General features: G+C 42.8%; 1 protein-coding gene across 1 annotated transcript; it reads left to right on the forward strand.

Moving 5' to 3' along the window:
- Window positions 1–1,878: 1,878 nt before the first annotated feature.
- Window positions 1,879–11,198, forward strand: LOC122974062. The gene is made up of 5 exons (XM_044341910.1): window positions 1,879–2,024; window positions 5,031–5,056; window positions 5,271–7,699; window positions 8,780–8,853; window positions 10,073–11,198. Exons 3-5 carry the CDS (start codon window positions 5,341–5,343, stop codon window positions 10,160–10,162), a joined length of 2,523 nt encoding a protein of 840 aa, XP_044197845.1. The 5' UTR covers window positions 1,879–2,024; window positions 5,031–5,056; window positions 5,271–5,340; the 3' UTR covers window positions 10,163–11,198.
- Window positions 11,199–11,333: the final 135 nt, after the last annotated feature.

Consider the following 11,333-nt stretch of genomic DNA (forward strand, 5'->3'; position numbering starts at 1 on the left):
CTCAACTGGATCCGAGTCATTTAGAGGGCAGATGGGCTTTAGTTGCAGGCAGTCTCAACCACACGACATCCATGGATGCCCTGAGACTTAGAGACAGCATCACCATGTACTACTCCAACTCCACTGAAGCTTCTACTATCTCCTACACCCAAGTCAATCGCTTTGGTGATCAATGCCAGCACCTGCCCTACAACATCTCAGTAGAAGGCAGCACCTTCTCTTTTGATGTGGGGGATCGCTTCGAGCTTACCGGGTCTTTTGTCTACACATCCTGTCCGGACTGTGCAGTGATGCGGTGGATTGTAAAGTCAAGAAGGAGGGTGTCTTCAGATTTGTACCTGCTAAGCAGGAGGAGACAGGTGGAGCAGAGAGAAATGGAGGAGTTCATGGCTCAGCTGAAGTGTTTGCAGCTGCCTGCACCCGTTGTGATGGATCCTACCAAGGAGCTTTGTGCAGAACAGCCTGAGAACCAACCAACAGCAGCAGCTCAGACTGAGGAGGAAACAGTGGACCAGAGGGCATGAAAGACTTTGGCACATTTGTTCATGATGTAACTGGGTGCTTTGTGCAGATTAGATGTTTCCACACTCCTTATATTCCTCTAAACAGCTTGAGTAATGGCATAATACTGTACACAATGAAAGTTTTTCAGCATGGAGAGATGTCCCCCGTAAATCACCCCTTGGATGCTGCCAATAGAGCATGGCATGATGGGATTTATTTTGTTTGAGTTTCTTTTGCTGTTATATATTTTGTGTTGTCATTTAGCAGACACATCCCTGATGTACAGGAATGCAGCAATGTTTCTTTCTCCAGTATGTGGACACCTGCATAATTGTATTTGTTGCCCATTAACTCTCAGTGAATATGAAATTGTTATTTTTAGCAATCTTGTTAGGAGTTTCACATTCAGTTTTTGCATTTGGAAGTCAAAGGATAGCAGGTCTTGTATGTTGTACAGATTGTAAAGCCCTTTGATTCAAATTTATGAATTGTGATTTTCGGTTACACCAATAAAATTGACATGGTTTGATTTGACCACCTTAGAAATGAATACAGTACTGTGATTGTATCTGCACACTAAAAATCACTGGGTTCAAATTTTACCCAGTTTGGGTCAATATAACACCGACACAATACTGGTTTAATGCCTCCCATAAAGTCGCTGAAGACAAGGGGTTGTTTTCATACAGCTTTAGTGTTTCATTTTACTGTCGGGTTATTTACCCAAACTAAAACTAGAATCTACTTTACTCTTTTTAAACGTACTTGTCACTCTTTGTTATTGACTGTTAATAACTTGTGTGTCTTTTGAACGTCATATGCACATAATTTTGTACAAGAAACAATACAGCTAAAGCTTAAGCTTGTTGTGTGTACCACTGGGTGAAAATAAAAGATTGCTACTGGCTAAAGTTAACTCAATGTTGTATTGGTGCTATATTGACCTAAACTGGACAAATTTAAACTCAGTGACTTTTAGTGTGGTCAAAAAATCATCAAGTACCTAGCGTATGTAATTCCTACCAATATGTAATTTAAAATAAAATGTAATGTAATCTCAGTGACAAACACACAGTTTTGACCCAGATATAAGTGGACAAAAAGCGTGTGGTGATATAATCACCACCTCATCCCTCTGGTTCTTTCATTCACTCGCCTGGTGTGATAATTAACGTGTGTTGCTCACTAATTGGATTAGTACTATACGTTTTCTAATCCACAACAATGGGGTAAGCCTCTAGGACACGTGTGTGCATGTGCACATGCTCATTCTTGTGTATGTGTTTGTGAATGTTTGCTAGTGAGCTTAATATGCAAATGTGGGCGTGCACAGTCGTATGCTGAGGGTGTTAGTGGGTACGGGGGGGGGGGGGGGGAGATGCAGGCAGCGAGGCAATAGAGCTGTGAGCAAAGAGTTTCCTCTGTGTTGATTTATAATCAGTGACCTGAAACAAGAAAAGAGTGTATTCTCAGAAATGTGTATCTGTTATTTGGAGGGCATCACAGCATTTTTTTAACAGGTACGTGCAACTGTATATTCTTGTATTCTGTGACTTGCTCTGTGTTTGTTGAACTTATACAAATGTTGTGCACTCGTATAAATTAAATATCTAGTCCGGTAAATTCTTACTACAAGAGAAAACAACTGTGTTACAGAAATTATTCTAAACAGTCTTGCCTGTAGAGACTGCTTTTTCTGATACAACTTTTTTGCCACAGTGACTAAAGCATATCAAAGTAAGTGACTGTAAAATGTGCAAAGAACTATGTCAGCATCCATTATATAGCAGCAGAACTCATTCTAATTAGAGATGAAGTTGGCTGCATTTATTTAAATTCATTTGCATTTTTGTCAAATGCCCTCAGATCTCAAACTACCTTAGGACAGTGCCCACCCCAAAAAGGAGGGCAAATTTATTTGTAAGGCCCGTCGCAGATATATTTTTAATGATGATCATGATTTGGCTGTTCTTTTGATAAAGTGAGCCCCTTTGTAGATAATGAGCAAAACACGAGCGTGTTATGTAATGCAGTTTTAACCCGCAATCTCTTGCAACATTACTCACCCAACCAGAGAGTTGGAGAAACTTTGGTTAAATTCTGCCAGCTTTCTCTGAGCATGTTCGAAAATAAAAACATAATGGCCTGTCATATTAGATATATAATGCCATTAGTTTGTTGAGGCAAACTAATGGCATTAGGCCATGCCAGAGTTTACGATCAGAGTAGCCAGATTACATTACCACACTGCAATATAAATTAGGGTTTTGTTTCACTGTAGTGCTGTCGGATCATTGTACTAATTGATTTAAGCTTGTTTGTTTTCAGTAGGATTTCAACAGACTCAGCAGGTGTGGGTGAATAAAACTGTTTAAGCAGAGATTTGCAATAGATTTCTTGCCAGAGTTTAAACTGTTACAACAATCGCCTTCTCACTGTGACAAAATGCTGCTTTTCATGCCCTATTTCACACTGAAACTTCATGTTGAGAACTTGGTCAATGAGTGACATATTATTGCTATCATTATGAACTGCATGAGTTTGACTGAGTCTGTCAAGATGTGGTCAGGTTTGACCTACTGTGCAGCAGGGCTGACGGCAGTTTAACCCTCTCCAGATGGGTTTTTTTTGCGTGCCTGGAATATATAAAGGTGCAGTATTAACAAACTCAAGTCAATGAGCCGAGCTTCATTTCAGTTTCATTCTGACACAGCGATGACATTCCCTCTCTCGCTCATTCCCTGTGAGAAAATGGCCAATCTGACAGCAGCCGCAGTACATTTCATAACGGGCACTGAATGGAGTCAGTGGCAATTTCTGAGTTCACTCTGAAAAAGCTGTTTGCTGAACGGCTAAATGACAGAACATACAGTAAATACGTTCATCGTGTAGACATACAGCAGGACACAAGCTGTTTTATTTGAATATATATTTATGTTTTTAGAGAAGAAAACAACCTTGAAACACAGTAATGGGTATTTACTGCCACAGCAGCAGGTGGAGTGCACAATTTTACCAATGACAGCCCAAATACAGTGATGGTATGCAGCCGATGAGTGGTTCCCCAAACCAGCTGTTGTTGATTGTAAACAGTGTCTGACATATCTCCCATGTTCCCTCACTGTTCTCATCCTCATTTACCCGCATTACACCACGTTGTTTTGCCATGGTGCCAACATGCTCCACCATTATTATTACCACAGTGTCCCCCCATTCTTCATGCCATGTCATACTGTCACTCCTCATTATATCTACATGGCAACTATCTATTTATCTATTTATCTTTTTTGACTGTCCATAATTCCATCCATCCCAATTCATCAGAGAACGGTCATCCCCGGTGCTGTGATCTACATCCCCCCTTAATGATCAGTTACAGTGTTGGAGTCCAGCCTAGTCAGAGCGGCTTGGCAAGAATCACAGTGGATGGGAATGCGAGTTTGTCAGGGTGCAGGCTGAACACGAAGCTCAGAGAGGTTTGTGAGTATGTGTGTGTGTGTGTGTGTGTGTGTCAGAGAGATGGAGAGGGCAACAATATTGATACCAGGCAAGTTTGAAATAGAGAAGTGTGTGTGTATTAAACAAAAAGAGATATTGATGGAGCCGGACTCTCCTTTTAGTCGGTATACCCTGCAGACAATCCTATTGTTATTTCAGATTATGTGTGCATGTGTGTGTGTGTGTGTGTGTGTGTTTGTAATACTGAGCTATTCCCCAGCCTGTAAGCTGATTAAAGAAAGGTGCATTCAGCAGAAAACTTTATATGTTGCTCGGTGGAATAGAGTGGTGCCGGACAGTATGTGTGGCTACTAGCAAGCACAACCTTATAAACAGCCTGCCTGTCATACAATAAGAAGGGAACTCACTATCTGGCTTTAAAAAGAGGACACAAATGCAGTGGTAATCATCACAGGCAACAACTGCATCTTTACTACTCCAAGCCAGCTACTGTACACAGTTATTTGCATAAATACACAGGTGGGTGATAAATTAAAGTAAAACCCAACATTAAGCGTCTCCGTAAGGTGTTGGGCCACCACAAGCCAGAACAGTTTAAACACCCCTTGGCACATATTCTCCATGTCTCCACTAGAGGGATGAACAGCATGTTTCCAAAAGATATTCTATCATTTGTTGTTTTGATGATAGTAGAGGAGATCAATATCCACCACGTTGCTGCAAAATCACCCTCAGGCGCTCAGTCTCGTTTGATATCTGGTGAAGGCGAGAGCATATGAGTCACATACATATCAATCCATAAATCGAGCCCTTTTCTACACTCATTTGTTCAGATTTTTTCTTCAGTTTTTGGGGCAAATTCTAACAAGGCTTGTGTCCTTGCTGCAAAATATTTGCACATTAAAGGAAACTAAAGTTGACATTATAATTCTAAAAAGAAGTGCAATGCAGTTGAGGACTGATGCACATGGCTGATGCCAGATGTCTGGACCAGACTGAATACAAATTATTTACTTTGTCTTTTTAAAGTGTGTTTTTTAAAACATGTTTTTTCTTTCTACTTGTAGTGGAATTGCAACACCGGCTGAAGGAGGTATGAAAACACAAACCAGAACATGTCAACAAAGCACACATTTCAAAACTATCGCACAGTAAATGTCACAATAAATACAGTATGTTGATTCACTCCCTCGGTGATGCTATAACTCATAATTTAATCTGTGCTGAAATAATGATGTTTGTTGTTGTACTCTGTTAATCACTCTGTTATTCCTCACTCCCCTCTGTGTCCCTCTGATTTCACTCAGACTGACTGACTGGCTGGAGGCCGAACATCCTGACTGCTCCGAACAGTTTTACATCAGCAGACTTGTCACCATGGCAACAAAGCCTGTGGCCTGGCAGGAACAGGGTCCTGCCAGCTCTCTAAACGAGTGGGTCAGTGAGTCCAGGATGCAGGGTGAAGTGGGTGCAAGCCTTAATTCCCCTCTGCAAAATAAAAAGGCTCCCAGAGCAGAACCTGAAGAGGACATAGACATCCTGGAGCCTGGAGCTCAGGACAAAACTCAAGAAATGGTAACAGAATTAGCTCCCCAACTATCAGAAACAACACAGGCTCATGAGGAATCTGAAAAGTGCATGAATCTAATAGGTGAAGATGCTTTGCCATCTCCACCTCATCTTGGTGCCTTATCAACAGAGGAATGCTTTGAGAAAGAGAGCTTTCTCAGCCTAGAGGGGGAGGTTGCTGAGTGGATCAGTGATGTCGAGATAATATCAAACCCAGTAGAAGACTGTATGTTTCCACAGACATCTCAGCTCACTGAGCCGGTTGATAGAGAGGTAATTTCAACATCTGAGGAGATGACAGGAGATGAAATGACAACAGAGGAGAATCTTGCACAGCTAAAGTTATCACTAGATGTTTTCAGCAATAGTGAACCTGAAAATCATACATCAGGTGCTGCTGCTGCTGATGGAACAAATTCAACTGTTCACCATTTTCCCCCTGACAGGAACAAGTCAGATGATGTATATACAGCTGGTTCTCCTCCTTTTGCTGATGAAAGTGAAGAGGAAGAGGAAATGAGCATGGATGTTACATCTTGCCAGCAGCAGCAGGGTGCAATAGATATCAGAAGCAAGCCTTTCCAATCTTCAATTGTCCCAACTTCAGCCCTGACTGCAGTAACCTCAACCGAACAGCAGGAGGAACTGTTGTCCCAAGGCCAATGTGAGCCTGCCCCCAAGGGAACAAACCAGGAAGCTGCACAACAGGTGTTCAGTCAGAGCTCTGCACCTTTGTCAACCGTTGCCATGGAGTCATCCAACCAGGGCGGGGCAGCTTCTCAAGGCTCTGGTTGTGTTGTCACTGTGAGAGAAAGGCACAGCGGGGCGGGGGAAAGGACAGAGGGAGATAGCGAAACAGGTGGAGAGGAAGGGCAGAAAGAGAGTGGACTTGAAAGGAACAAGACGGTTGAGCAACAACATGTTGGAGGACTGTTAAGATCTTCAAAAACAGACCAAATACAAGAGCAGAAGACAGAAAAATACAGCTGTGGTGTGTCTTCGAAACACGTCAGTCACACCAGGATGGAGAGTGACTCGTGTGACGATAGCCAGAGTGACAGTGGAGTATCAGCGGACTTCTCCCCATGCAGCACTCTGGAGAGCAGCACCACCATCCCTACAGGCTCTCCTGCAACTGTACCCAAAGAGACCCCCATCGAGAGGGAGATCAGACGGGCCATAGCACGTGAACAAAGCCTGAGAAGGTCGAGAGGGCTTCCAAATCCACCCACTTCCCCAGAGTATGTAGATGTGCCTTTAAGGAAAACCGTTCTCAGCCAGCCGCTACCTGCCAAGTCTGAGAAGTGTCAAGGCAAAGACAGAGAGTTCGCAGGCAAAAAGATGCAGCATGAGATCCACAAGGAGGCCCGGAGGGAGCAGGATCTGGTCGAGCTTGGGAAAGTTCCAGGTTTCTATGACAAAGGCACAGTTCGCCAACTAAAAGAGAGGCAACAGCTTTTTGAGGCCTTTCAGAAACCCAGTGACTCAACCTTGACTATCTCAAGCAGGAGTAAGCCCACATCCTGGTCCTCGGCCAGTGACATTTCAACCCTGGAGAACCAGGAAGATATCTCATCACAGGCATCCACAGTAGGAGGCTCAGATGTGGAGAGAAGACGAAGTTTAGATCTTCTGAGTCCCTCACAGAGCCCCATCTCTGCCAATAGCAGAGGTTCCACTTCTTCGACTCCCCGAGGACCAGGCTTCTCTGAGGGGACGAGCTGCCAGGTCGTCATCTTAGAGAATAACCTGAGTGTCCCAGCACAGAGGCTCTACCATGCCAAACAAGAGGCAGAGGCGGTCACAGCTGTCGACTCCGGAGCTCCTTATGTCTCACCTGGTGGGATTATAGAGAGAGAACAGGAGAAGGAGGAGGAGATGGCACCCAAAGAGAACCCCTTTTTCAAGCTGCGCTCCTCCACGAATTTAGTGGAATTGGATATCCGGGAGGCTCAAGAGAGAGAGAAGGAGCTTCGGAAGCAGAGGATCAGCCTGTACGGGGGCACAGAGGGTGCAAAAGAAGGGGTGGGAGAAGCAGGAGGTAGTGGGAGGTCATCAAGCATGGAGGGAAAGAGTCCCAAGTTGTCTTCTTCTTCACTGAATGGACTGGCTGTTCCTGACTTACCTGGCTCATCATCCAGGGGGGGCGGAACTGGATCCCCAGCAGGTTAGTGTAGCGCTGGTGTTCGACCATGCTAAAAGTGTGTGCGTGTGTGGGTTGTAATTGATTCTGCTTGTGCCTATAAGCTCAAACAATGTGTTTTGTGTGTATGGACGCTTGTGGGAGTGTTTGCAATTTTTATATCAGCAGTCAGATGATGAAAACCCCCTGAAACAGCAAGAGCATTATTTCATTTTTTCTCATGGTCAGGAAAACCTCAAAACAGCTATCGAAACCAGTGTTAGCTGTTGGGGGCAATAATTTTGCACCGGAGACCACAAGCTGGCCAATAAGAAATTTCTGTAACTCCATAATAAATGTAGCATCCGGTCTGTGCTATTAATTGCAAAACCCAAGGTGAGGGAGAGTCCTATCCCGACGCTTTATTGTGTCAGCAAGAAAAGAGAACGATGGAGTCCAATTCTGAGATGAAATCCTAATCCGGCATTCAAAAACTGCATACAACTTGTTTTCAGTTTTATGATGATAAAGTGTTGGCCTGGAGACTCTTGACAACAAAAAATTAATTGTGGCATCCAGTGCTGCCTTTACAGCCTGCTGAGAGAAAGAGTTATTAAAGTGAATCTCTGTGTGATTTCAAGTATGCTTGAGTACTAGTTTGTGTTTTGTTGGCAGAGAGAGTTCTCCAGGTGTTTTTTCTGTGTGTACAAAGAAATTAAAGTGTCACCAGTCATTGTAGGCTTAACAGCTTGATAATAAACTGACCAGGGTGTGCCACTGCAGGACTCGAATGACTGTGAATGACTCATTGTCTTATAGACAATGAGTTGCATAATCTTTTTCATATGCCTTCTTTTTTGCTTCTACTTCACCATGTTCGTTTCCAATCAAACATATTTCTTGCCTTTAATTCCCTTTTCATTCCTCTCTGTCTCCTCTCATTTCACCCTGCTGCTTCACTACGTTCACTCTTAATTTGATTCAAGAGGTTTTATTGCTCGCAGTGTGGAGCACAAACAAAATCAGAGGAACAACTTCAATACGTCTTGCTCACTGCACTCATCCAATTTTATTCTCTCTCTCTCTCTCTCTCTCTCTCTCTCTCTTTCTCTCTCTCTATTCCAGCACGTCAATCCATTGGCAAGTTCAGCGTGTGGCCCCCAGCCCAGGCTGAGGAAGAAAAGATTCACCGGCCAGAGGTCAGTCACTGGTGATGTGTCAACATGACAGTTTGTTTTGCACTGTGTGCCACTTGCCACAAATTCTTGAATGTTTAACCATGAGGAGAAATACTAAACTTCACAATAACAATCTATTACGAATATTTCGCTCTATAAATGATCAAACCAACCCTACCTATTACGTACACTTGATATAGGACATGGAAATGTAAGCAAATCATCTCCATGAGTCTCCCTCAATTGCACTTAAGAAGATATCAGGTTCCACCATCATCAAGAGTTTATATAAACTCCACTGTAGCTGGGAGGGGAGGGGAGGGGGGGTTCAATCAGTCTCACAGTGGCATGAATATGAATGCATGTTTAAAATTGCTCTGGATTGTAAAAGGTCCAATGAAGAAAGGCTCTTGGGAGGATGTTAGCATCTCTTTTGCTCCAAATATGGGCCACAAACATCTGATAACATACTGAACACACAGTAAGGAGCTTATCTTTATAGATAAGAGAAGGAGGCAAACAGCCCTGAGAGAGAGTGTGTGTGTGTGTGTGTGTGTGTGTGCGTGTGTGTGCATATATGTGTGTGTGAGAGAGAGAGAGAGAGAGAGAGAGAAAGAAAGAGAGAGAGAGAGAGAAAGTCAATTGACAGTCCCACTGATTTCCGTTACCTGCGTCGCATCTCTTTGAAACTGTGGTATCTCTGATTACAGTTGAGTGCTGCACTCTGGCTTACGCTCTGTAATTCAGTTTGACATTGATATGCCGGGTTTTAGCTGAACAGCTCAGTTTGATGTTAGCATTAGCAACGTTTTAACCCCACCCCCCCCTCTCTCTCTCTCTCTCAGCTGGTTGGTTATCTGCTTTCTGCACACAACCTGGTTCCTGATTACAGTTCAGGAATAAATGAAGGATTGCAGGAGAAACTGGCCTCAGTTGTTGACTTAGTCATACTTAACATGGCCTTGGATCACAGTCGCATTAACCTCTCTCTGACTTACAGAGCTAATGATGCTCATCTAAAGAGAAGTCCTCTGGAGGAAATAAATTCATCCTTCTCTTTTTATCTTTCGGCTTCTTCTTCCTGTGTTGGCTTATTGGTCCTGTCTCCTGCTCCCACACATCTGATGTTTCCACTCTTTTATTCTCTTTCTTTCCTTCTCTCCCTTGACATGCCTCCCTCCTCGTTCACTTTGCTACAATATCACCACTCACTCCTGCTGTCCCCTTATCCTTCCTCCAGAGTCCCCGGACCCCCAGACAGAAGACTCCTCTTGTGCAACGCTGGGAGTCAGGCCTAGTCAACAGACACAATGAGGAGGATGACGACTGACAGAGCTAAACTAAGGAAACTAAGGAAGGGAGGAAGGTTTACGAAGACCATAGTTGGAGGGCTGAAAGACTGTGACATAAAAAAGAGGGAGCACTGATGAAGAGGAGGAATGTGAAGTGAGAAAGAGGTCAGGGATTGAGGCTAGAAAAGGGGCCAGGTGGATTGGGAGGAAAAGGAAAAAGGATTGGTGGTGGACTGAAAACCCTGAAGAGTCCTTCAGTGAGGAAGAAAGAAACAGGAGGAAGGGGGGCCACCTATTAGTGGATAAGCACTTGGCCTGCTTCTGGTGCTGTTGGACAACACAGGAAAACTCTGAGCCTAATGAATGTAAAAAGGCAAATATAATAATAATAATGCATTGCACTGGTGAAGAGAGAAATGCAAATTTAGTCGGATTGGGATTTTCAGACCCAAAAGAACTTCTCTACCATTGGATTTTTTTTTTTTTTTTTGAGATAATAATGAGTTATTATTTGTTGATGAGAATAGTTTCAGTTACATATATTTATAATGTATCTCATAATGAAAAAAAAATAGTCACCACCAGTTGTATGTTTTTAAGGGTGTGTTAAACGGATATACTAGTTTATTACACCTTTACAATCTAATGCCATCCAATACAATAGCTATGCAATAAATCCTATCTTATTGTGGTCATACTATTCAGTTTTTATTGTGTCAGAGAGAATTTTAGAGGCTGCAGCTGGTGGTGGAGTTGTATATGACTGCATCATAAACAACACATGACATTAACACTCACTACAGCCCTGAAAAGAGAATTTACTGCAGGCTTATTGTTTCGGATCACATTGTTGAGGTTTTCCTAATGAACTGGTAATTCAGTGTATGTAGGCCACTGAATTATAGCACCTGTCTTAATCCATGAATAGCTAGTTCCATTTGGTTTGTTCATTCATCACTACTAAAAGGTGGATTATAGTGCAATAAAGCACCTTCTTTAAATCTGGATTTCAGAACTGAATGATGGTTCATAATACACACCTAATACTTCAATAAAAGAAGACTTGTAATGTAAGACTTGTAATATTATTAATTGACGCAGCAGATGTCGTACTTTGGAATGAAACTTGATATGCATATTATCTCAATTATCCAGCTGAATCAGACATAACATTAATATATTCAGTGTTGGGCTCATGTCCATATTGTC

Source organism: Thunnus albacares, chromosome 3 (genome assembly GCF_914725855.1).
Source record: "Thunnus albacares chromosome 3, fThuAlb1.1, whole genome shotgun sequence".
NCBI classification, from domain to species: Eukaryota; Metazoa; Chordata; class Actinopteri; order Scombriformes; family Scombridae; genus Thunnus; species Thunnus albacares.